Source organism: Eurosta solidaginis, chromosome 2 (genome assembly GCF_040869045.1).
Source record: "Eurosta solidaginis isolate ZX-2024a chromosome 2, ASM4086904v1, whole genome shotgun sequence".
Lineage (NCBI taxonomy): Eukaryota > Metazoa > Arthropoda > Insecta > Diptera > Tephritidae > Eurosta > Eurosta solidaginis.
Genome location: NC_090320.1, coordinates 269,298,555 through 269,326,203, shown reverse-complemented (window position 1 = coordinate 269,326,203; position 27,649 = coordinate 269,298,555). Strand labels below are relative to the sequence as shown.

General features: G+C 36.8%; 1 protein-coding gene across 8 annotated transcripts in view; it reads left to right on the top strand.

The window, feature by feature from the left end:
- Positions 1 to 27,649, top strand: part of Tep2 (Thioester-containing protein 2) — a 137,083-nt gene that overhangs the window by 107,996 nt on the left and 1,438 nt on the right. For 4 of the 8 annotated variants that reach the window (XM_067767946.1, XM_067767950.1, XM_067767951.1 and 1 more), the window contains exons 8-9: positions 24,711 to 24,889; positions 24,961 to 25,859. In XM_067767946.1, coding sequence (XP_067624047.1) covers positions 24,711 to 24,889; positions 24,961 to 25,859 — 1,078 coding nt within the window. Of the gene's footprint in view, positions 1 to 11,788; positions 12,018 to 12,505; positions 12,699 to 22,322; positions 22,510 to 24,710; positions 24,890 to 24,960; positions 25,860 to 27,649 lie in introns of all 8 variants that reach the window. The other 4 variants (XM_067767944.1, XM_067767945.1, XM_067767947.1 and 1 more) reach the window with 3 other exon arrangements.

Sequence of the window (27,649 nt, the reverse complement as noted above, 5' to 3'; positions counted from 1 at the left end):
CGTATATATGCATATATATATGTATATATGCATATATATATGTATATACCCAACAGGCATTTCTGTTACTTGTTTTGGGAAATAACTTTAAGTAAATTTATAAAATAAGCAACGTCTAAACGCTTTCGATACTAAATACATTTTGGTTTTCTTCAATACTCTTTTTGTAAGCTTAATAACTATTTATGTAAGTCTATGAAAAACTTACTATTACTTTACTTTACTTGTTAGGTATAGGCATACATATGTTCATGCATATATTTTAAAAGAGAAAGACCAAACCTCAGCCTTAGTAAATCTTTCAACAACACTTAACTATGCAAAAAAAAAGTGAATTATCATTCAAATGGAACTTACATTTTATGTCAACGATGCCGTGTCCAACGCAGCGTAGAAGGCCTCCCCCGCATCCGTAGTATTGGCGTTGATCTGCATTATCTGGTCTTTCTTTCAAATTTAATTATCAGTGTCAACCCCTAGTCAGTAGTAGTAGATACGAATTGGTTTGATTGTTAAACCATATGGAAAAGTGCTGAAATAAATTCAAGCGTGTATATATCAGCTTATGTGTATGTATAAAATGTGGTCATTGAGGGAAGTCTGGCTCCTAGTGATATTACTTATAATTACTTCACAATTTTTCCTGTCTCCTACATTTCTGATTTACATTTTTCACATTTATGCATAATTTATTTTCAGGTTTTGTTGAATCTTCATTTGAACGAGTCACAATACAATAGGTATTAGTCACCTTATATTATTAGAATCCTATCGAGGATTTCTACTTTTCACTTATAATAATCGAATCTTTGTTCGTATTAAATTATTGCATTTGGATTACATCGAAATATTCAGGCTATACGACTCATATTTTTTTGGAATCCTACTGGGACTTCTACTTTGTACTTATAATGGCCGATATTTATGAATTACATACGAATATTTGGATTCGGCGCTTTTTATTTTACAATATAATGGTTCTTAAATTTTGAATGGAATGTAATACATACTTTTTCGTTTGTTTTACTTACAAGTGTAATATAGTAGATTCATTCGCATTAGCTACCTTTAGGGTTTATAGAATATTTGTCGTAGTACAACTTGCGCAATGTGGTTGTATATGGATCCTTGAATGATTGTGCAATTTATGTGATTTTGAATGCGGACTCACGTTAGCAGCACACTCACGAGGGAAGTAATCGAGCCAAGAATGAATGCTCTGGGCGGTTTTGCCGGAATCATTAAATGATGAGGCAATTTATATGTTTCCTTGAGCAAGTTCAACTTACAGCACCAAATAAAAAGCAAATGTTTGAGTAAAAGCAGCTGTGTCGTGGGATCGTGCCGAAATAATTATATGAAGATGCAATTTGTTAATTTCCACGTGCAATTTCGATTGCGGCAATATGGTGAGGCAATTCAACGGACCCGGTTCCAATTTTTCGTGCCAAGCCTACCTTCATCCTCTTCAGCAGCTCCAGATAGAAAGAAAAGTTGAGTGAATATTGTTTGCGCCGTGGAATCGCACCGGGAAAATTGGGTTGCAATTTATAAAATTTACAGCAACTTGATGATTTTTAGCCGCCGACGATTTTAGTTTCCTCTTTTTTTGATGTTCCTTGTTCAACCGCTCCAGATAGAAAGGAACGAAAACCGGAAAAAAACCCGCCAACCAAGCTATCTTCTGTCAGATCCCAAACACTATTTGTGATTGGGAGTCTTCTAAAGGTGTTCAATAAGTATTGAACCAAACAGGGGTAGGCAAGTAAGCAAGAAAAATATTTATATTCCTTGTGAGTTTGTAAGAAAATTGGACAGTGTGTAAAACGCACTGTGCAAATCAGCTGTCCCATGCTGCTACCTTGTATCGTTCCGCCATGCTTCATAAATGAGCATCGTATTTTCGGTTCATTCAAACCATTCTTATATAAGCTATCCGCCTTTTCGAATAACCGCAAGTTTGAAAAAGGAATCAATATATTTTTAGATTTTTTATTAACATAAAAACATTTTTTTTTTTAATTTTTTATTAACATTTAAAAAAAAAGGCCTTTTAACAAAGTTATAATGTACCGTTTTTACCTCATTCCTGTTCAGTGTTGTTCATTCTTAACACGAACAAGCACTCGTTTAATAAAACTGTTTTTGGGAGACCCATAGCGCGATTCGCTAACTTTTATCGATTTTTTAAATCACTATTTTTACCATAGTCAAATTGACTGCATTGTCTATTGATTGATTTACTAACTTGGTTTTAACAACAGTCGACCGCCGTTATGTGGAGGTAGCGTGCTCCGTCTACAACATCGAGGATCCTGGGCTCAACTCATGGGCAAAGTAACATCAAAATTTGGAAAAAAAGTTTTTTCAATTAGAATAAACAATTTCCTGGTTGGGGTCGCACCTCGGAAGTGATTTGGCAAACACTCCGAGTGTATTTCTGCTATGAAAAGCTTCTTAGTGACAATTCATCTGCGTGGCAGATGCCATTCGGAGTCGGCCTAAAACATTTAGGTCCCGTCCCGTCAATATGTATGGAAAATTAAAAGGAGCACGACGCAAATTGAAAGAGAAGCCCGGCCTCTTCTTGCCTTGCATTTAGTTATTTATTTGTTAAGTATTTATTAAATTTGAGAAAATATGGTATCTCCTGTAATGTCAAAATTTACAAAAAGGTTATAGAGGAATTGAAAACAAGGTATGTTGTGCATGATTCAGCATATTAAAGTGTTTTTGATATCTATCTATATCTATAAATCTTATCAAATAAAGTCGCTAAATGCCATGCATGCACATAACTTCACACAGAATGCTTCGATTTTAAAACGTTTTTTTTTGCATTTGAAAGCTTAGCTACGTGAGATGGCACAGTTAATATAATTTGAAGATATATAATATAGGGGCATGGCAAATTGCCAAAATGTAGTAAAAAATCATAAAATTTTTGTTTACACAGCTATAACTCATAAAACGATGGATGGATTTAAAAAATTCTACTTTTCATTAAATCTTTGAAATATATACCTTCGATTTGCATCAAAAATATTACTTGATTCCTTTCTTATATCAGCCAGATTGTTTAAAAAAAGTAACATTTTTACCAAAAAATGTGTTTGTGTGGCTGTTCGCTGTGAACTGTGCGCGCTAATTGCTTTTGAGTGAGGATGATGCGACACATACATACGTACATATACAGCATTCGCTGCGTTATTTAACTTCGGGCGTAGGTTTATAGGTATGTATGGATGTACATCACTACATAGTATAAAACAAAGTCGCCTTTTCTGTCCCTATGTCCCTTTGAATGCTTAAACCTTTAAAAATACGCAACGGATTTTGAAACGCTTTTTTTTAATAGATAAAGAGTGATTGAAGAGGAAGGAACGGATGAACATATTTGGCTGAAAATTGGTGGAGGGGTAGCTTAGAACCAGGAGACAGACATAGGATATTTTTATTCCGTTCTGGCTAGGGTCTTGAGATCAAAACGTGGACCTGCATAAACCTGGGATATGTTTGTACAATATGGGTATCAAATGGAAGCTGTTTATGAGTACTTTGATACGGGGTATTTTTCGTACCCGCGGGTAACTAGGGTCTCGAGATATAAGCGAAAACGTGGACGCGGGTACCCCTAGAATGTGTTTATAGAATATGGATAACAAATGTACCCCTAGACAGAGTTTATACAATATGGATATCAAATAAAAGCCGTTGATGAGTGCTTTAGTAAAGGGTAGTTTTCATATCTATTGGTGACTAGCGTCTCGAGATATATGCCAAAACGTGGACCCGGATACCCCTAGAATATGTGTGTAATATGAATATCAAACGAAAGCTGTTGCTGAGAGCTTTAAAGTAATTTTCATTGTGATATTCGATTTAGTCGCATCAACCTGGCAATACTGATAAATAAGCATGCGAAGCCGACATAAAGACATGAAATAATAATACCCACATACCTATTTACATACGTACTATTCGATTTGTCTGAAATTTAGTATATAAATTTGCCTATATTAGTATTTACGATCCTTTTTTCCGGGAAGTAGATCAGAGACGGACTGGGACTCGGAGTGGGACTGGGACTCGGAATGCGACTGGAACAAAATAGACACCATAGAGATAGATGAAGCGAAAAAGACGTAGGGAGGAGTGAATATAAGGATTAAGAAAAAGTGAAGAGGGGAAGGGCAGAGTTAGACGGAAAAAGCTTATTAAAATGCATGCAGATAGACCAAATTTAGGGCAGAACAATGTCTGCCGGGTCTGCTAGTTTTTTTATATTATTTGAAAATTTACAGCTCTTTTTTATATGTTTATATTTATTCTGAATGTCGTCCACAGCTTAACCACATCTGTACGGACCACGACAAATTGCTAATTTTTAAAGTCGACAACGATAACAGCTGGCTTTATTTTATCGACTTTTGGGGTTGACAAAAGTTAGTGAATAGCAGAATTGTTAAAATTATTACTTAGCTGAACTACAGCTGTTGAATGTTGTCAAACAAATTTAGTGAATAACAGAATGATTAAAATTATTGCCAAGTCAAGTAGCCGCTGTCGAATGTTGTTAAAAAAGTTAGAGTCATAAATGATTGAGAAAGGAGCCCTAATTAGGAGCTTTTGCGCTCATCATGAGTTCATTTGGGAGTCCAAAATTAGTGAGTTTTGCGATGGTCGTCCGATATGAGCACAATTTCATACATTATATAAACCTAAAAGTGAGTTCGATATGAGTCCTAATAAGCTTATAATTTACTCATATTTGGCCCCTTAATTACATACTTAATTGGCGTTAACTGTTTAAACGAATATGGCCATCCAACAAGGCGTGCCAGTCGCTTCTTCGCTGGGTTACCTGGCGCCAATTGGTCACACCAAGGGCATTTAAATATTTGGCCCCTAATACGGCTCTATTAAGTCTCTTTCTGGTGTCTTTAGGTGGCTCATTAGCACCGACAAAAAAATAAATATTAACGATGAAAATCTAAAAGAACATTATATGTATTTATTTCTCTCACATCAAACATGCCAAGAAGGGCATGCAGTTACCGTTATCCATCGGAATACGGCAGCACCTGCATTTACATATGCTTGCAGACACGCTGAAACAAAGACCAGGAAAGAATGAGCTTTAAAATGCAAAACGGGAACAATTTTTAGTTAGATATATGTTTTAAGTAATAATTTTATTTTGATTATAAAAATGCCAATACATACTTTATTTGAAATTTCATTTCAATGCTGCTTTGTTGAATATACACTCTTGGCACTTGACTCTTAATTCCCATCATATTGGAGTCATATATAAGTTTTTATGATTATGGTTTTATATGGAGAAATCCGCCAAACTTTGGTTTTTTTGGAGAAAAACATTTTTTTTGAAACATGGTATCACGCAAATATCTTTTTGTTAGGAACATAGAGGGGTAAATTGGAGCTATAATGCAACGCCGTTACACTCGATGCTTCAAAAAGATATAGTCAAAAAATCGAGCAAAATATATATAAATTGAGGTCGCAATGTTAAATATACATTTATTTCAATATTTCTGTACCGATTATATCGAAATATTAACAAAATATGGAGATATATGCAGCTGTTAGCTATATACAATTTTTTTGATACACGAGACCCGGTTTTGTAGATGTGTTATTGTGAAGTACTTCAATAAAGGCCATTTTGTATTATTGAATAGTGGAGTTATTTATTCAACAGTTTAGTGATTCGAACGTTAGTAGAAGGTTGCAAATAAAAGGAGTTTCAGTAAATTCGTTATAATTGGTGTCAGAAGAGGAATTGTTAAATAAATTCCGAAGATTGCGAATACAACTTGGACATGGCAAAGTTAAGTGAATTAAGGATACAGTAACTTAAAAAGGAGTTCGAAACTCGTGGATTGAATACAACCGGTAATAAACCCGAACTTCAGGCAAGACTACGAGAGACAATTGAATCAGAAGGAATTAACGTGGAAGAGTATGTATTTCATCTTGATGGCGATGAGACAACAAAATTGGAGGAGAAAAACGAAACACCACAGACAATGGCGAAAGCAGACCTGAAAATGATATTGGCTGCAATATCGGCACAAATGTCCGAAATGTTATCACAAATATCCACAAACATGTCATCGCAACTGGAATCACAGGAGACACGTTTAACATCCAAGATGGAATCACAGGAGACACGTACATATATCCGAAATGTCGTCGCAAATGTCAACTCAGCTGGAATCGCAGGAGAAACGTATAACAGCGAAGATTGAAGCACAAGAGGCACGGATATCCTAAATGTCGGCGCACATTTCAGCACAGATATCATCGCAGATCTCTGGTCAACTCAAAGAGCAAGAAGGACGTATTTCCTCGAAGTTGGAGGCACAAGATACAAAAATTTTACAACTCTAAGACAAAATTGATGCCGAGATTGAGACATTGAGAGGTCGCATACATGAGTTGCAACTAAATCGCCCAGCAGTTTCAGCGAGTAATCCAAAGGTAAAAACACATCCGGTCACGGTTCTGTTCCTTTCCAGGCCTTCAAGGTACAATTTGAGAAGACGTCAGCAGTGAACAACTGGAATGCGGATGATAAAGTAGCTGCACTGTTTATGGCACTGAAAGGGCCTGCTGCTGAGATCTTACAAACCATTTCAGAGGGCGAACGGAACTGCTATGAAGCATTGATCGGCGCTCTAGAGAGATTATACGGAACCGAGCATAGGAGGCAGGTATACCAAACGGAGTTACTGAACCGCTTCCAGAGGACGGGTGAAACATTGCAAGAGTTTGCGTCGGATGTTGAAAGGTTGGCACATTTAGCGAATGCGGGCGCACCCGTGGAATACACCGAAAGGGTAAAATCCAGAGCTTTATAAATGGCATACGGGACGTGGAAAAGAAGCGAGCGACATACGCAAATCCGACACCTACATTCAGAGAAACGGTATCACATGCTATGATTTAGGAAACAGCAACGCTTCTGTGTAAGCCAGCGTTCAAATCACGCCGTGTGGAGGTAGAAAGACCAGACTGGGTGAACACAATATTGAGGCGCAGAAAGGATCGCAAAAGCGGAGTTAAAAACTTTTCAAATGCGGGAAGCCCGGTCACATTGCACGTCATTGCGATCTTGATCCTAGTGGTTTCACAGCGTGGGTGGTCTTAATAACAAACCTGGAGGGGCTGAGCAAGAGCGAGTAAAATGTAGAGATCGAAAGCTAGCTCCAGCTGTTGAATGTCCTGTGATACCTGTGTCGCAAATTGGAAGGAAATCAAGCAGTCTTACCCGTCAGAGGGAATGTGGATGGCAAGGAGCCTGTACTGACTGTAGATACGGGCGCATCTCATTCCTTAATCCGATTTGATTTGGAGAGTAAATCCATTATCTGGAGCAAGGTTGCGTACGGTCACTGGCGAGTATAACCAAGTCCGGGGAGAAGTGATCTGTGAAGTATTAATTGGGAAGGTCATGGTTCTACACAAATTTGTTGTGGCGGCCAATAATGTTGATGAAGTCATATTGGGAGTGGATTTCTTGGCTGACCATGACATCAAGATCGATATGCAGAGAAGGCTGATGCGTTGTAAGAACCAGGATGTGCCACTTAACTTCAGTTTGGAGAAAGGGTTCAGCAGTAAGCGAGGGTAGTTTCAAGCCAGGGCGCACTACTGTTGTGAAACGTGGGAACGATGCTGCTTATGCAAAGCCAATCCGTCAAGCACAAGCTCTGCGAATAAGTTTATTGGCCAAAGGACAGAGTGTGAGGGAACGGCCCAGGGTAATAAGTACTAGGATGAAACACAGGTACGACAAGAACAATAATTCGGAAAATTTCCTGGAGGGAGATTTGGTACTGCTATACAACCCTCACCGGCGGAAAGGTGTTCCATCCGAATTTTGGTGCAATTGGGAAGGCCCGTGCAGAGTTGTGAAGAGGATCAGTGATGTCATTTACCGCATACAAACAATTGGGAAACCACGAAATAGAAGGGTGGTTCATTTGGAGAGGCTAGCAGCGGTTAGGTGGAGGAGGGCAGTGACACTAAGTGATATTCACATTACTAGTATGATACTAAGTAAATGAAGCCACAACACAATAAAGCAGGCAGTCACTTGTATCTACATAGACGAATCAATCATTATGTCTACACATATGTACGTACACGCAGCGGAGAGAGACGTACAAGCACATGCATATATCTCATCTGAGATGCTCCCAAAAGTAGGCAATTATCAGTGGAAGTATCACTCACATATACACACGCATATGAGAAGCTATAACGTGCATCTGTAGTTATGTTATAGCTGGTAATTTTATAGCTGGTAGCAAATTCTAGAAATGGAAACGCCTAGAAATATTTCAAGGAGGAAACTAAAGATTATAAAAGTAGCAGCTGAGGCACGAGAAATGAGTTTGATTTAAGCACGCTATCTGTCGAGTAGTAGAAGTGTTATTGTGAAGTACTTTAATAAGGGCCATTTTGCATTATTGAATAGTGGATTTATTTATTTAACAGGTTAGTGATTCGAACGTTAGTAGAAGGTTGCCAATAAGAGGAATTTCAGTAAATGCGTTACAATATCTATGTGGGGTATATTTAGGTATTATTTTGTTGATACCCGAAACCCGGTTTTAGAGATATCGGCAAAAATATGAAACCGGGTAACCGTCAAATATTTCATACCCGTTTGTTAATTTTTTCTCTACACCACAGTAGTATACCATCAATTGCCTCATCTTGGAATATTCACGCAAGGAAAGTTATTGATGTTTGTACATGGGGCAAATACACGAAATTTTCGCCAAAAATTGGCAATCGTCAAAAAGTGTAGAAAATTTTTTATTTTTAATTTTTGTACCAAATTTGTGTTTCTTTTTATTTACTTTAAATAAAACCTGGTTTAAAACAAAAAAAGAATATGTCTACACTTTGGCCAATTTTTGTCGGAAATTTCGTATATTTGCCCCATGTACAAACATCAATAACTTTCCTTGCGTGAATATTCCAAGATGAGGCAATTGATGGTATACTACGGTGGTGTAGAGAAAAAATTAACAAACGGGTATGAAGTGATAAAAGTAAAATTGTAGCTGTGCCCACATAAAAATATGCTCCTGAAAAAAATTTACGCAACCAAGTGCTCCCACTTTTCTGCCTCTACCTTCAAAACTGAAAGGGGCACATCGAATTTAAAGCCCCAGGTATTTTTAGCCCATGATAGGCTATTACTGTGCATAATTCAAATTTCAATACTCAGTTGCCTCAAAAAGCTATAAGCAAAAAATTGTTAATATTGAAAATGACAAAAAAATAAGTATCGCTACTTTGATTGATGATAGTTTTGAGTATTGGAGGGCACATTAATTTTGCTCATACTTTTAGAATCTCCGTCTCAAAAACAACAATCAATTTAAATTCCATAGCGTTTCAGTGATGCCTCAAAGTTTTATCGAAAAAATTCAACACAAAAGACCAAGGGTATCGCTTGAAAAAGTGTAAAAATCGACGTTTTTTACGTTTCGAAGTTCTGACAAAACTTACTATCAACTTTCTTGATTTTTAAAATCATCAGATCGGATAGTCAAAAGGTCAAACTTAATGTCCTTGTACTTTTTTCTGGCCTTAAGTTTTTTGCCCTCAAAAATATATGTATATCAAAAAATAATATTCGAAGTTAAGCCCTATAATACGAGTAAGATCTTCACATTTAGATTTTAGTTCGGTCTCATAACAGACGCATTCGTTCGTTATGGGGTTGAATTAAAAAATAAAATGAATCAGATATTACTTTATTTGGGACATTTTCTTTCTGGCAAGGGGACCTGGGGCCAATCTTAAAAAAAGATTATTTATGGTGCGTATCTCTTGAAATATGGTACAGATTTACCTCCTTGACTGGCTTATTATTTGAAAAATATTTCTTTCCGAAAAATGGACCAAGTCCCCAGCTATTAAAAAAATCTTATTTTTGGTGCAACTTTATTATTTAGGCATTATTTAATGGGTTTATCTTCTTTTAAATAACAACAAATGTAAAATTTGTCATGAATGAATAAATTTCTGAGATAAAGACCAAAATAGGCATCAGGGTCATACGAAAGTGGTTTCACAACATGGGTGTCAAGTATGATGTGTTAATGAGGATAAGGGAGAGAAGGAAGGGAGAGCTATACGAAAAGTCATTAGCAGAAATTAGAAAGAGCATAATAAGAGATAGGAGTTGAAATTGGAGAGGTAGAAAAGAAGAAAGGTAGAGAGACCGTGAGGGAGAGGAATGACAGTGGAAGTAGAAAATTGAGATAAAAATAAAGGCGAAGCGCAGATAGAAAGAAGAAATGAAAAATAGAGAAAGGTTAGGGATTAGGAAAGAAACTCGGAGTAGAAGAAAAAAAATTGTTTTTAAAACAAATATAATTATAATTTCATATTTTAACTATAAAATAACAAAAGCCGCATGCATACAAAAGCGATACACTCATAAACATAAATCGGAAGCTGCTGCATAAACACATTTTCTAACACTTTGCTCGAAAGAAAAGCGATTGAGGTGAAGAAAAATAGTGGAAGGTTGAGAAAAGAAACTGGAAGTAAAAAAGAGAGAAAAATTGAGCAGGCTAAAGGTGAAAGATACGGAGAAGAGACAGAGATGAAACATGGAGAGGAGAAGAGACGTTCAGAGGATACAAAAATTTTATTGGCTGAAGCTACAATATGACAAATGCCTCTATTTACTGGCATAGTAGTAACATTTTAGGAAGGAATATTATTGGACAGGAGAACATCTCAATCGTGCATCTATATCTTTTATTTAAAAATGAATGCCAATTTAAAAGTTGTACTTATCATTTAGTTTAGTAAGAAATATAGAGGGAGAGGGATCGGGGGAGGGAGTGGGAGTGAGAGTGGGATTATAATAAAAATAAAATAAAAAAATTTTAAGCACTTTCTTTATATAAATGGGCAAAAATCAGCGAAAAATGTCTCCTTATATAAAGACATATTCTTGCTAAACTTTGATTTCTCACTTTGGCATAGAAATTATACATTACTTGGTTTGGAAAGTTGGTAGGAAAGAAGATATTATTAGTCAATCAATTGCGCTCCACCTTTATATTTTTACTTCTCATAAATATTTTTGCAATTTCTATGTCAAAATTTAAAAACCAAAGTTTAGCAAGAATATATCTTTATATAAGGAGACATTTTTCGCTGATTTTTGTCCATTTATATAAAGGAAGTGCTTAAAATTTTTTCGTTTTATTTTTATTTTCTCTTTTTTTACATTTTGTCGGTGTCTTAACCTATCTGTTAAGTTTTACGCTTGTAGCTCAATGAGAACTTACATAAAAATCAACTCCAAAATTCCTTCCGTTCCATTTGATTTTTCTAAATATCTCATCAGTCCGAGCGCCCCTAGCGAAACTTTTTGTATTGTGTCATCGGCTGTCATCGACCTCTGAATTAAGCTCAAAATTTTTAGCGTCTAGGCCATCAAGAAGTTACTTAAAACCCGGTTTTAAATTTCCAAATTAGTATCTAATTATGTCGATCCGTGCGCCACCTAACGGATTTTTTTCCTTTTGTTGCATTGTCACGGTGTTCTAACTTATGTATAAAGTTTCACGTTTGTAGCTCAATGAGAAATTACTTAAAAATTGATTGCAAGATTTGTATGAAAAGCGGCCTAATATAAAAGAAGTAAAAATGAGCAACTTTAGAAACGTACACATATATAATAACTCATTTAAATGTGTTCCCAAACTTTTTTCTCTAGGAAGAAGATTCGGTACATATCCACATATTCGAATATATTGTCCGACCATTCCGAGACATGGAGGATCGCGATTGCGAATCCAATATTCCTATAGTAGTTCGTCCTTTAGAACACAGGCTAGAGTACCACTAATGCCAGATAGACAGGTTATGACGCCAATAAGACCTGTAGCTGCACCCATAATAATACGAAAATTATTTTTGGAAAACTGGATATTTCAAAATTTTAAGTAAATTATTTTAAATCGGTATTTGAGTATGTACTTGTTTGTCAAATGTTCTGCTTGTGTTTGTTTCATTAATGGAATGCACATTTTCTCATAAAACATTAATGCTTACAAAGTTGGGTTAAACAAAAATAAATTGCTTATACAAACCGCGTATTCGATGTTTAGAAACAATGGTTATTAGTTTTTGAACTAAAGGTTAACAAGGCGAACAACCGAACCCATCCTATAATACAAAAAGCGGCGCGTTCGATTACCCTGTGTAGGTATGTACATTCAAAGTGGGCTTTAACTCTCACTCATAAGAGGATAGTTTATATTTTTCTGTACCTGGTGCCCGTTACTCAAATACAAGCCTCCTTACTTGCAAGTAAACTTCTTTTGAAAAGAAATTCCAGAACAAATTCACTTATGTTAAGAGATTTGTACAAATTTATATGATAATCCTTAAATTTTAAATCATAATCATCAAAATTTGATAATCATTACAGTTTCCATATTATATGAGGTCATCTCAGACCGATCTGGACTTATCATGATGGATTCATTTCAGAGCGGGTCTGTGTATAAATCAAATTTCGCTTCGATTCTTGCCACTGGCGTAATGTCAAAGAAAAGCTTTGTAGCTAAACCTATAAAACTACGTAAAATATTTTCTGAGAATTGGATCTTTGAAAATTTCAAGTAAATAATAGTATCAACAAATAATACGGACGGGTCAAAGAAAAAAGGAAATATGCGGTTCACCTCCTTTTTTTTTCTGAATTATACCCAGCTGTAGTTGTACACAGGGTATTAGAACTTTGATTGGATAACGGTTGGTTGTACAGTTATAAAGGAATAGAGGTAGATATAGACTTCCATATATCAAAATCATCAGTATCAAAAAAAAAAAAAAAAAATTGATTGAGCATTGCCCGTCCCTCCTCCGTTAACACGATAACTTGAGCTATCTTCACCAAATTTGGTACACGAGCTTATATGGACCCACAATAGATTGGTATTGAAAATAGTGAAATCGGATAACCACGCCCACTTTTTATATATCTAACATTTTGCAAAACACCAAAAACCTGATTATTTAGTAAATAATACACCTAGAACGTTGAAATTTGACGTGTGGACTGATACTGAGGCTCTTGATGAAAATTTAAAAAAAAATTTTAAAATGGGCGTGGCACCGCCCACATGTGATAAAATCAATTTTACAAATATTATTAATCATAAATCAAAAATCGTTAAACGTATCGTAACAAAATTCGGCAGAGAGATCGCCTTTACTATAAGGAATGCTTTGAATAAAAATTACCGAAATCAGTTACGGACCACGCACACTTTTATATAAGAGATTTTTAAAAGGGTCGTGGACGAATAAAATAAATAGGAAAAACTTCAAGTTTAAAAAAATGGGCGTGGCGCCGGCCCTTTTATGGGTAAGCAATTTTCTGTTTCGGAAGCAATAACTCGAAGAAAAATTAGTTCAGAATAGAACCATATGTATATGGGGTATTCCATCCCATTTCGACCAATTTTGAACCCGACCCCTTTAGAATTGGCTGAAAGTTTTTCTTCTTTTTCTAGCTTATGAAAGACGGTTTTCAGAAGTTTTTCAAATTTTTTCATCCAACTCAAAAAAAGTTATGAATTTTTAAAAAAACACGGTTTTTGTTTTCAAAATGCTGTAACTTTTTCAAAAAATGACCGTTTGGAATCTTTTCTTTTTAATTTGTTTTTAAATGTACTTTTCGGAAAAAAATCAAAAAAATTTTTAAAGTTTTTTTTTGTAATTTTTCAGTTTTTCGAGATTTTTCGAATTTCGCCCTTTTTTTCTCATAAAAAACTTCAATCAATTCTGCAATCATCCCCACTAAACCCGGAGTGGGCCGGGAATTTTTTTTTTATTTTTTTTTATTTAATTGAAAAAAAAAACTATAACATTTTTTTGTATTTTTTCCGAAAAGTACATTTAAAAACATATTAAAAAAAAAAAATGATCCCAAACGGCCAATTTTTGAAAAAGTTATAGCATTTTGAAAAAACACAGTTTCTTTCAAAATACATATTTTAAACTTATTTTGAGTTGGAAAACGGTGTTTTTTCAAAATGCTACAACTTCTTCAAAAATTGACCGTTTGGGATCATTTATTTTTTTTTAATATGTTTTTAAATGTACTTTTCAGAAAAAATACAAAAAAAATTTTAAAGTTTTTTTTCAATTATTAAAAAAAAAAAATTCTCGGCCCACTCCGGGATTAGTGGGGATGATTGCAGAATTGATTGAAGTTTTTTATGAGAAAAAAAGGGCGAAATTCGAAAAACCTCGAAAAACTGAAAAATTACAAAAAAAAAACTTTAAAAATTTTTTTGAATTTTTACAAAAAGTAATTTTAAAAACACATTTAAAAAAAAAGATCCCAAACGGTAAATTTTTGAAAAAGTTATAGCATTTTGAAAACAAAAACGGTGTTTTTTAAAAAATTCATAACTTTTTTTGAGTTGGATGAAAAATTTGAAAAACTTCTGAAAAACGTCTTTCGTAAGCTAGAAAAAGAAGAAAAACTTTCAGCCAATTCTAAAGGGGTGGGGTTCAAAATTGGTCGAAATGGGATGGAATACCCCATATGTATTATTGCGCAGCTTTGTAACACTATTAAGCACACAAAACAAGCAACAACAACATTTCAAGTGTACAGCTGGGTATGTAATGTTCACCGAACTTAGACTTCCTCTCTTGTTTTATTCTTCAAATTAGGAAGGGTGTTAAGCACTGTTGCTATTTTAGCTCTTTTCAAGCTAGACTTGGCTTTTTTCTCCATTTAGCTTGAAAAGTTGCGATTTAGCTTTAAAATCTTTCAGAAATTTTTCAGCTCTTTTCAGCTTTTTATTTTTTCAATATAGCCTTTTTCTGGAAAAGTTCTGCCAACACTGGTATTAAGGCTCAAACACAATCGACTATTGCGTCGTTTTGATGCTTTCGTTTCGTCACCAGCCGTCTTTGAATAGTCACGCTTTAATTGCAATGTCATTCCAGCACAAAAAGAATTCAAAAACTACATTTTGGGTTGCTAATGTAGAGGAACTGGAGGAGTCGAATGAATTCCTAACAAGGACGCTTATGACTGCGTATAACAAAGCTTGCCCTCTAAGAAGATTCAGAGGAAAAGCAAAGCCGCCATGGTGGAGCAATGAGCTGAGTCTTCTAAGAAGACAGGTAAAAGAAATGTTTAAACTCGCAAAGACCGCGGAAAGCGAAGCGTGTCGGGACGAGTACAGGGATCTACTGAGGATCTACAAGCGTGAAATTACCAGGGCGAAGAGAAACTCATGGAAAAGTTTCTGTACGGACATAGAGTGCTCCAGTGAAACAGCACGGTTGAAAAAAGTCCTAGCAAAGGGAAACATAGTCCAGGGACTAATAAAGAAAGAGAACGGGGAATGGTCACGTGATAGTGAGGAATCCCTTGAGGTGCTTCTCGATACACATTTCCCATCGGGAGACGGTTTAGAAGAACCAGCAGACATCACTCACACTTCGATCACGGAGCTAGTGGTGCCGGGCTTGGTGACCGATACCAAGATCGAGTGGGCAGTGAAGACGTTTTCTAAGTTTAAATCGCCGGGCCCAGATGGTATATTCCCGGCCATGCTACAATTCTCAGGCAGGGCGGTCGTGGAATGGCTTAAAATAATATTCGATGGGTGCATAAGACTGAATCATGTTCCGCACTCTTGGAGAACTGCTCGTGTAGCTTTTCTACCAAAGGCGGGGAAGATCGGTCACGTGTATCCCAAAGACTATAGACCCATTAGCTTAACATCATTTCTGCTCAAAACCTTTGAGAGGCTGATAGATGTGTACATAAAGTCCAACGTGGATGGAAATCTGCTCTCCACAACACAGCATGCGTACACCAAAGGCAAGTCGGTAGACACCGCATTGCATAGGGTGGTAATAAGCATAGAGAAATCCCTGGAATATAAGGAGTATGCTCTAGGAGTCTTCTTGGACATTGCCGGGGCTTTCAATAATGTTGCAAAATGGGCGATTATGGATGGTCTTAATTACATTAAAGTACATCCTGCCTTAATCAGATGGATCGGCTGCATGTTAAATTGCAGAAAGATTACATCACAATGGGGATTGTACGAGGCCACGAAATCAGTGGACAGGGGCACGCCGCAGGGAGGGGTGCTATCACCTCTGCTGTGGACACTGGTCATCAACCAACTGCTCAGGCAATTCGATGAGGGACCCGTAAAACTTACGGCTTACGCAGATGACGTTGCAATTTTCATAAGTGGAAAATGCCTTCCAACGATTAGTTCTTTGATGGATCGGGCGCTTCGGGATATTCATACCTGGGCATCTAATGTCGGGCTGAAAGTCAATGCGGAGAAGACGGATATGGTCTTGTTTACAAAGAGGTACAAGGTCCCAAATTGGACCAGGCCTAAGTTAGGAGCGGTGACCTTACAGGAGAAACCTTGCACAAAATATCTAGGAATCATCCTAGACAGTAAGCTGTCATGGAAGCTCAACGTGGAGGAGAGGGTCAAGAAGGCCTCAACGGCACTCTATGCATGTAAAAGAATGCTGGGGTGTACGTGGGGCCTATCGCCCTCTCTTTCTCATTGGGTTTTTACAGCGATTGTAAGCCCTATTCTATACTATGGAGTTCTTGTTTGGTGGAAAGCCACACAAAAAACAACATACCTCAAAAAATTAGAGGGGGTATGCAGACTATCGATGCTTTGCATTACGGGAGCCCTGAAAACAACCCCGACGGCTGCACTGTATGCCATTCTGCACATTCCACCTGTAGACCTGGTAGCAAAGAACAAAGCATTAACGACCGCAACCAGGCTCGGTGCTTCGGGGCAGCTTGAGCGCCGACCATATGGCCATAGTAGTATAGCGTCCTCAGTCACAAGACGAACAGACTACATGATTCCCTACCTGCACTTTGAGGGAGATCTTAAGGCCACAATAGAGGTGGACGGTTGGCGCAAGGGTGCGCAAATGGCGGACGAGGCGATACATGTGTACACCGATGGTTCCAAAATAGTGGAAGGAGTAGGGTCTGCGGTATACTGCGCTGATCCGGAATTAAGCAGATCCTACAGGCTGCCGGATTACTGTAGCGTTTTCCAAGCGGAAATATTAGCCGTAACCAAAGCAGTAGAAACCCTGGAAGAGAATAGCTTAAGCTGCAACCGTGTTAACTTTTATATTGACAGTCAAGCAGCAATTAAGGCAATAATCTCGCATAGCACAGCATCTAAATGCGTGTTAGAGTGTAAGCAGTCTCTGGAGAGAATCGGGACAGGGAGAAGCATACATCTATATTGGGTCCCAGGGCATATGGGAATAGATGGGAATGAAAAAGCGGACGAATTAGCTAAAAAGGGCGCATCCCTTGAAGCTTGCTCCGTAGACGTCCCAATTAGATTGGGCGAGATTAAGCGAAGGCGAGAGGTGGACATGATCGACCAAGCAGAAAAGGCGTGGGTTCAAGCGCGGGGCTGTAAAGTGTCGAAGATTATGTGTAGGTCTTACAACCTTAGACTAACACAGTTGCTTCTATCATTAAAAAGAGAGGACTGTAGGCTCATGACGGGTATTCTGACTGGACACTGCCTTCTGGCGTCACATGCCTTTAAATTAGGCTTGGTCAGTGATAGCAGGTGTAGGAAGTGCGGGTTGGAGGAGGAAACGATCGAGCACGTTCTGTGCTCGTGCCCTGCACTTGCCAGGCTAAGACTCCAGCTATTAGGAGTGATACAGCTGTCAGATCTAGAAGCAGCAAGTGGCTTAAGTCCTAGGAAGCTTCTAGTATTTGCCAAGAGGACGGAGTTATTTTATAACATAGGTCCTGGTTTTTGATAGGGTTTTTCAGTTTGGTCGTTAAAACAAACTTCTGGTAACACTACGGACTCAATCAGTCTATGTGAGGTCCTCATGGACCGGCCAGTTCAACCTACCTACCTACATTTTGGGTTCCGTTGTCAATACGTTCTTTCAAAAATCCAAAACTGTGTTAAAAATCCTTGAAATCTTGTTTTTATTTCTATTATTTTGGAAAATATATCTACTTTCATGCGTAAAATTTTGTTTTTTGAAAATTAGCTCATGATTGGAAAACTCAAATCATTTTAGCAAGTAAACTTCCAACGTCGGTTATTTCAAAGTGACGCTAGCGCCAAAGCGACGTAAAAGTCGAATGTGTTTCAGCCTTTAGTGTTGAGATTAAGGTAAGGTTAGCCCAATACCATTAGAATCAAAATAACAAGATTGACCATGTCACATATTTCCTTTTTTCAAAGTAAATGGGCTGCTATAATTACTTGTTTCAAAATTCTAACCTTTTCCGCTTGAATAGTTTATGCACTTTTAGGAATGACCCTTCTTGGCTTCTTTTTTTGCATATATCATTATTTCGACAAAAATTTGTTTATTAAAGTTTGGTTCCTACATTACATTACCACTAAATATAAAGCATGGAAATATTTAGAGTTCGTAATGTTTATGAATATTGTCAATGTAGTACTAATATCTATGTTTCGAAACAACAACTTAGGTCTGCGTAAAAAGCGCCCCGAAGCAGGCGGTTCAAGTGGTGGTAAAGTGCCGGTTAAGGGTGCTTCTGGTATTCGTAAAAAAACGACAGCCACTCCCGCTGGAAAAATCGACGATGATGTTATTCTAAGATATTCTGAAATATTTATGCGTGAAAATTTTATTGAAAGTTGGATGTTCTGCAACATGTTCCCAAAAATAAGCATGTATGCATTTTGAACTATTTTCTTGTGTAACGTGTAATAAAATCCTAAAAGCTATGTTCCGCAACTTTTTCGTGTTCGTAATTTCTTGCTTAAGATTTTTCTAAAGAAAATTAATTGTTATTTTTATCTGCAGGGTTGTGGGCAATAGCTATTAGAGCTTACGATTTCTACACGAACACAAGCGGGAATTTCAAGACTCGAGAAATCGAGAGCTCGGCTTCTCGCAAGAAGCTCGAACATCGAAATACTCGTAAATATCGTGAGCGTTACAACATTCAATTTAGCTGCTACCTTGGCAGTATTCCATTCTCATTTCCAGTGTTTTTTACATGTGGTTTTGTGGAAATTTTCGCTTGTGTCTCAGAAGAAATCGTAAGCTCTATATAATACTGCCAATGCTGCTATTTATTTTAAAGTCGAAAAGCTCGCGAGCTTTACAAGTATTTCGAGAATCTCGCGAGCTCCCGTGCTCCCAGTTTCTCTTTTATTTTGTATTAAACTATGTAAATAAGTAAATCGTTGCTTTAGTGAGCTAATTATGTTAACATATACCTGGGCCACTCCATGTCATTCTAGTGACTTTCCTTTTATCATTTCCTACTACTTGTATACACCATGGAGGGAACTCATCAAATATTTGAATAAATTCATTTTCAAGTTAAAAATCGCAGCAACAATTAGCATACAAATTTCTTATAGCCTGCTTTTAATTGTATAAATGTTTTTGTAAGCTTTTTGATGCCGCTATAGTTTTGTTTTATTACTGGCCGCAAATGTTCCATTGTATCGCATAGCTAGATCAGCTAAGTAAAGAATGTGAAATTTTAAAGTTATGCATTCCGGATTCCCCAATCCAATACCTACCGATCTGCATATTCTAATAATTTTTGTTCCTCTACTCACCCGAAATTGTATCGAAATCATTCCGAAAATAATCCGGAAAAGATCCTGTCTGCTAAATCCACTATAACTCAAGCTTCATAATGTATCAATATTCCTCCTTCAGGTGGAAGAATGCGCTGACGAAAGTTCAGCTATTATAAAATGACAAAGGTCAGGCAGTTACAGGCTCTTAGACTATTAATGGCCATAGCGTCAATTCGAAATAGCTTTTGACTCAATTCCAGGGAGAAGATAATTTTAAATTATTATTTTAGATATGAAGTAAAGTCTGGGCCGACTAAACCCTAGAAAAAAGGAAGTTTTAAATTGTAATCAGTTTTGGTATCAGTCCGAGTATATTAAATGTACACCAGATACATTTGGGTACATCTATATCTATCTATCTATCTATATAAATCTTATAAAATAAAGTCGCTAAATGCCATGTATGCACATAACTTCACACAGAATGCTCCGATTTTAAAACGCTTTTTTGCATTTGAAAGCTTAGCTATGTGAGATGGTACAGTTAATATAATTTGAAGATATATATTATAGGGGCATGGCAAATTGCAAAAATGTGGTAAAAAATCATAAAATTTTTGTTTACACAGCTATAACTCATAAAAGGATGGATGGATTTAAAAAATTCTACTTTTCATTTAAACTTTGAAATATTTACCTTCGATCTGCATAAAAAAAAACTTGATTCCTTTCTTATATCAGCCAAATTGTTTAAAAAAAAGTAACATTTTTACCAAAAAATGTGTTTGTGTGGCTATTCGCTGTGAACTGTGCGCGAATTGCTTTTGAGTGAGTTTTTCTGTCCCTATGTCCCTTTGAATGCTTAAACCTTTAAAAATAAGCAACGGATTTTGATGCGCTTTTTTTTAATAGATAAAGAGTGATTGAAGAGGAAGGAACGGATGAACATATTTGGCTGAAAATTGGTGGAGGGGTAGCTTATAACCAGGAGACAGACATAGGATAATTTTTATGCCGTTCTGGTTAGGATCTTGAGATCAAAACGTGGACCTGCGTAAACCTGGGATATGTTTGTACAATATGGGTATTAAATGGAAGCTGTTTATGAGTACTTTGATACGGGGTATTTTTCGTACCCGCGGGTAACTAGGGTCTCGAGATATAAGCGAAAACGTGGACGCGGGTGCCCCTAGAATGTGTTTATAGAATATGGATAACAAATGAAAGCTGTTGATGAGTGCTTTAGTATAAGGTAATTTGCATACCCTTGGGTGACTAGGGTCTCGAGATATAGGCCAAACGGTGGGCCCGTGTACCTCTAGACAGAGTTTATACAATATGGATATCAAATTAAAGCTGTTGATGAGTGCTTTGGTAAGGGTTGTTTTCATATCTATTGGTGACTAGGGTCTCGAGATATAGGCCAAAACGTGGACCCGGGTACCCATAGAATGTGTTTATACTATATGGATAACAAATGAAAGCTGTTGATGAGTGCTTTAGTACAGGGTAAGTTTCATACCTATTTGTTACTAGAGTCTCGAGATATAGGCCAAAACGTGGGCCCGTGTACCCCTAGACAGAGTTTATACAATATGGATAACAAATGAAAGCTGTTTATGAGTGCTGTAGTACAGGGTAAATTTCATACCTATTTGTGACTAGCGTCTCGAGATATATGCCAAAACGTGGACCCGGATACCCCTAGAATATGTGTGTAATATGAATATCAAACGAAAGCTGTTGCTGAGAGCTTTAAAGTAATTTTCATTGTGATATTCGATTTAGTCGCATCAACCTGGCAATGCTGATAAATATGCATGCGAAGCCGAAATAAAGACATGAAATAATAATACCCACATACCTATTTACATACGTACTATTCGATTTGCCTGAAATTTGGTATATAAATTTGCCTATATTAGTATTTACGATCCCTTTTTCCGGGAAGTAGATCAGAGACGTACTGGGACTCGGAGTGGGACTGGGACTCGGAATGCGACTGGAACAAAATAGACACCACCCTCTTGGACTGGCAATAAATGATGAAGAAGAATGTGAAGAATTTGGGATAAGAGGAAAGAGTAGGAGACTGAGAAAGAGATAGAGTGAGACGAAGATGGAGATAGATGAAGCGAAAACGGTGGAGGGAGGAGTGAATAAAAGGATTAGGAAAAAGTGAAGAGTGGAAGGGCAGAGTTAGACGGAAAAAGCTTATTAAAATGTATGCAGATAGACCAAATTTAGGGCACAACAATGTCTGCCGGGTCTGCTAGTGTATTATATATATGTAGTGAAATTTGCGAAGAAATCAGCGATAGCACTCCCATATTTTCGTTGAATATATATGTAAATGTCATAAAATGGTTCTATAAATTAAGGAAATAGCGTTAAGTATGAGGGGGTGAGACATTGGGAGAAAGAAAAGCCCTTTTGAGAGGAGAAATCCAATAAAAACCATACAAGAGAAAGATTAGGCAGGCAATACTTTATCATACTCATTACGTGTGGTATATTTTTTGTAAATATATATTAAGGTATCCGGAAATAAGTAAGTCTTACTTCGCCTAGTTGAATTCGTTGGCCTAATCAAACTTTCTGTTGAAAAGTAATGAAACAATAGCAGAAAATTTTAATGTCTCGCTTATTATTTTTTAGCATTTCGCTATATAAGACCTTTAGAGATTGGTATTCCACATCCAGCCCCACTTGGTATTCCAGGACCACCACCATCCACTACATATGTTCCAATGATTGCTGCCTATACCTCAGCAAGTCCATTAGATACAAATATACAAATTAGAAAAGATTTTGCAGAAACATGGATTTTCGATAACAATGAGATGTAAATGAGTAGATAAGCTTTTCAGTTATTATTTTACCATCCTTAATAATATAAAATGGTGTAGGGTATTTATTTTTTCACTCTTTTTTGTAATCACTCTTTTAGTTCGTTTGCAAAGTAAAATCTTAAATCATATATATTTGCATAGTTCATATGCAAGTAAGAAAAAAACAAAATGATTGACCAGTTATTAGGTTTACCTAGCACACATTTTATTGAAATAAGTCTAACGTGTTATGTAAACTTAGGTTACGTTATCGCATCTCCATATTTAAAGTAAAAGAAATTGAAATATGTTTACCCTTATTAAAGCTTTTTGATCCTCAATCGAAGTGTGACTATATTTCAAACTTTCAAGTTTGAATATAATGTTTTAAAAGATTTACAAGCGTTAAACTTTTTCTGAATGACAAAGTAAGCGAGAAAGAACAAATTTAAAAGGAAATTCCGAAGGTTTCAATGTACGCTTTAACCATCAGAGCTTTTCAAAAAGCTTTAAAGTAGAAGGTAAATTTAATACTTTTCCCGTTTACCGGGCTTTGATTTCTCCTTTGAAGTGCAGGCATATTTCAAAAATTCCAGTTTGGACAAAATGTTTTAGAAGCATAATCCTTTTTTGACTTTTTCTCAATTTGTCAATTTCTCAAGCAAACTTTGTGGGTTATGTGGGTTATGAGAAAATTTTAATATTTTTCCCTCTCTTGACTTTGAATTCTCTATTAAACTGTAAATAATAATTATATAGTGTTTCAGAAGCATAGCCGCCTTAAACTGTTTTAGATTTTCTCGAGCTTTCCCTGAGCTTTTATGATTTTCCTCTGCTAACCGACTTTGCATTAACTCAAGGAAAGGCATAGTATTTAAGAGAAAAGCAAATTATTTGAAAATAAGCAAAGAATGTTTTTAACAACGCACGCTTTGACTAGCAAAGCTTTAAAGTGTGTGGAATTTTCAATATGTTTCTTGTTTGGTTGTTTAATTTCCCATTGAACTGTAAATTAAATTCAATTAAATTAAAAACTATTTGTAGTTTGGATTATTATTTTTGAAACATATAACGCTTTAAGCTTTTCCTCTATGCTCTCACACTTTCAGTAAACGTTCAAGCTTTTCCTCTGCTAATCAAATTTTCATTTTCTAAAGAAGAAAAGCTTTGGAAGTAGCTTTGTGTTAGAAGAAAATTACGTCTTATCTCCATTTTTGGCTTTTGATTTGTTGATTGAACTATAAACATATTGCAAGAGTTGAAGTTTGAATATAATATTATAAAAACATGGCAAGCTTTAAGCTGCTCCTCGATTGTTGAGCTTTCATGAAGCTTTTTCTTTGCTAAATTGAGATGTCCTTTACTCAAGAATACGAAAAGTAAAGGATGTATAAACTATTTGAAAAAGGCAGCATGTTTTTACTAACAAAGTTTTTAAAGAAGTTTTAAAGTGGCAGACAATTTCTATATATTTGCTTTTTTTGTGTTTTTTTCTTCATTGAACTGTAAACATATTTCGATATTTCTCCTGATCTGAAGTAGTTAGCAAAAAACCTAATTATTTGTTCCTTTTTTTGAAGTTAGTTTTTTCACTGAACTGTACATAATTCAAGTGTTGCATTTTTTTTAATTACATCTTAGAACTATTAACGCTTAGAGCTTTTTTTTTAATTTTCTCCAGCTTTCGATAAGCTTTTATGATTATTTTCTGCTTAATAAACATTCTTGTTTCTATTAAACCTAATATTTACTTCCGTGTCGAAGAGCTTTTTTGATGTGCATGCTTCGTTAAAATTAAAGATAAGCTTTCACCCCTAACCCAACTTTATGTACATAAATATTGACTTGTAAATATTTTTCGTATTAATTTGCTACCAGCCTAATACAATACTGTTCTTGCAAGACCTTTTTTATACAATTTGTGTTTTTATATCTAACATTATTTTTAGAGCTTTTAACAAAACTTATGCTTTTTATTTTAACACTAATTTTAGACTCTAAAACTTAGTGGTTTTTCACTTATTCACAACAACAAGTATGTTTTTATCTAACAATACGCATGTAACAAAGCTTTCACTTTCACCTTTAACGCTTCTCGCTTGTTTTTATATTTTGTTTTCTTTTGCTAAAAAGCTCAAGAGAACTCGTCTAATTTAATAATTTATTTCTGCTTTGTCTCATCACCGCTTCAAATCTTTTCCATTGCCAACTATAGCACTGAAAGCAATAGTTTCAAGCTTGCCAAGAAGATACCAGACACCATTACCTCATGGGTAGTGACCGGCTTTTCACTGAACCCCAAAACGGGATTGGCGCTTACTACAGATCCCACTAAAATACAGGTCTTCCAGCCATTCTTCGTATCTACGAATTTGCCTTATTCGGTTAAACGAGGTAAGTTGCACAACAACCGGCTGTGCTATCATATATCACTCTCACACGATTTCAAATTGTTTCATTTTTAGGCGAGGTCATTGCTATACCCGTCATTATATTCAACTACATGGATAAAGCCTTGGATGCCGAGGTTGTTATGGACAACACAGACAAAGAATATGATTTTACCGAAGCCACAAATGAAGTTGAGGAAAATGCTGTCGATGAAATTAAACGCATAAAACGCGTCACCATCCCTTCAAATACTGGCAAAAGTGTCTCATTCATGATACGTCCCAAAAAAGTAGGACAAGTCACACTAAAGATCACCGCCACTACACCTTTAGCTGGCGATGCTATACATCAATCGCTTAAAGTGGAACCGGAAGGTGTGACACAATATGAAAACCGTGCTGTTTTTATTCATCTCAAAGACAAACCGGAGTATGCAGACAAATTGACAGTTGATGTGCCAGCTGAAGCTGTGCCCGATTCTGAGTATATTGAATTTGCTGTAGTCGGTGATTTGCTTGGTCCCACCTTGAAAAATCTTGATAAGTTGGTGCGCATGCCTTACGGTTGTGGTGAGCAAAATATGGTGAATTTTGTACCAAATATTTTGGTGTTACGTTATTTGGATGCTATTAAGCGCGACATGCCAACAGTTGTGGTGAAAGCTAAAAAGTTCCTTGAGATCGGTTATCAACGTGAGCTAACCTATAAACGCGATGATGGTTCGTATAGCGCTTTTGGCAAATCTGATAAATCGGGTAGTACTTGGTTGACGGCCTATGTGATGCGTTCATTCCATCAAGCGGCAAAATATACGGATATCGATCCGAAAGTTATTGTAGAAGGTTTGGACTTCTTGGCTTCGAAGCAAGCACTTAACGGCAGTTTCCCGGAATATGGTAAATTATTTGATTCTGCACATCAAAATGAATTGGGTCTAACTGCGTTTGTGTTGTTGGCGTTTCTGGAAAATGTGGTAAGTATGGAATTCGAAAGATTATAAAAACTCATCGGTAGGAAATCTTGGGGTGGAAGTGGGAATGAAAGTGTAGTGGAAGTGGAAATGAGACAGGGACAAGAAGAGGAAATAGAAGATAAAGAAGAAAGAAAAGAGAGTAAAAGAAACGAAGTACCAAGTGAAGGCAAGCCAATTCAAGTTAATCGTCCGCGTGAAATGGAATCTTTCTTAACAAAACTAAATAGCATCTCGGGCATAATGATATGACTGGTAACTGTCATGGATATTAATCCGGCACGCTTGGTACTACCCAAGGGAAAGAACTGAATTTTCTGTTTTTGTTGTTGTTCTTGTAGCAGTGCTTCGCCACATCCAATAAATGCGACTACACACAAATTGTCACCAATATCCTCTAACGGGGGGTGACGGCTACCGTGGTGTAATGGTAGCGTGCTCCGCATACCACACCGAATGCCCTGGGTTCACACCCCGGTCAAAGCAGCAACAAAATTTTAGAAATAAGGTTTTTCTATTAGTAGAAAATTTTTCTAAGCGGGGCGCCCCTCGGCAGTATTTGGTAAGCACTCCGAGTGTATTTCTTCCATGAAAAGCTCTCAGGAGTCAGCTTAAAACAAGTAGGTCGCGTCCCGCCAATTTGTAGGAAAAATTAAAAAGGAGCACGACGCAAATTGGAAGAGAAGCTCGGCCTAAAATCTCTTCGGAGGTTACCGCGCCTAACATTTTTTTTATTTTTATCCTCCATCGGTAGACCAAGAAAACCAGCAGTTTATCCAGGGGTTGACCCGAGGGAAAGGGGTGTTGGAGGCGTTGGTTTCACACTGAGAAGATGGTTGGTGTCATGTGGGGCCACGGTACCCTCAGGACATATATTATGTATGTCAGGGTTGATTTTGTATAGGTAACAGTTAAACCTGTTACAGTATACAGATCGAAGTTGAGCTAGAGTGACGCGCGTTTTCCCTAGGAGGTTGCTTTCCTCTACCGCGAGGTATTTGACTTTAAGAAGGGGGTGGCCCCGGGCAGATCCTGGCATAGAAGTCCACACTCGTTTGAAGGATTTCCCTGAGGACCTTTTTCTGCTCTTTTTGTTCATGTATCTAGGTATTCAACAGAAGCTGTTTGTTCAGCAGCTCATTTCTCTCCCTTATGGGGAGTACTCTCGCCTCACTGAGTAAATGGTATTCTGGCGACATAAAAAACAATCCGTAGCAGTTCTGTGAGTGGCGGTTTGATAGGCCTGTAGTTTTTTTCAGTGAGTAACCCTTTGGCACGGCGACCATATCGGGGACGCGTAGCATGCAAGCCGACGGCCAATTAATTTGTGGTAATGAGCGTGTATATATATCTACCCCCTGTGCTGCCGGCAAGAGGTTTGAGGACTTTATCACGGCTTTGGATTTTAGGTACAATTGCGGTTGCATGCTCACCAAAATTTAGATCCTGATCGAACATCATACCTAGTATTTTTGGATGTAAAACAGTCGGTAACGTAATGTCATCGACGTGGATTCCTAATATGGTTGACGGCTATTCTATGTACCGGAGGACCTGCGGATTTTTCACGACCAAGGGCAGTCTTCAGTGTACCCCCATTTTAATCTTAGTCACCTCTTATGCAGCATACTTTGCGCTCACATTAAAATAAGTATATCTTTACAGTACACCGATCTGCTAAGTAGTAATTGGAGTTGGTGCCATCGTTATTTTATGTAGTATCACAACGGAACTTTAAGTTGCCCAAGTAAACTTCTTACTTCTGCTACACATTTCAGCACTTACATCCACTT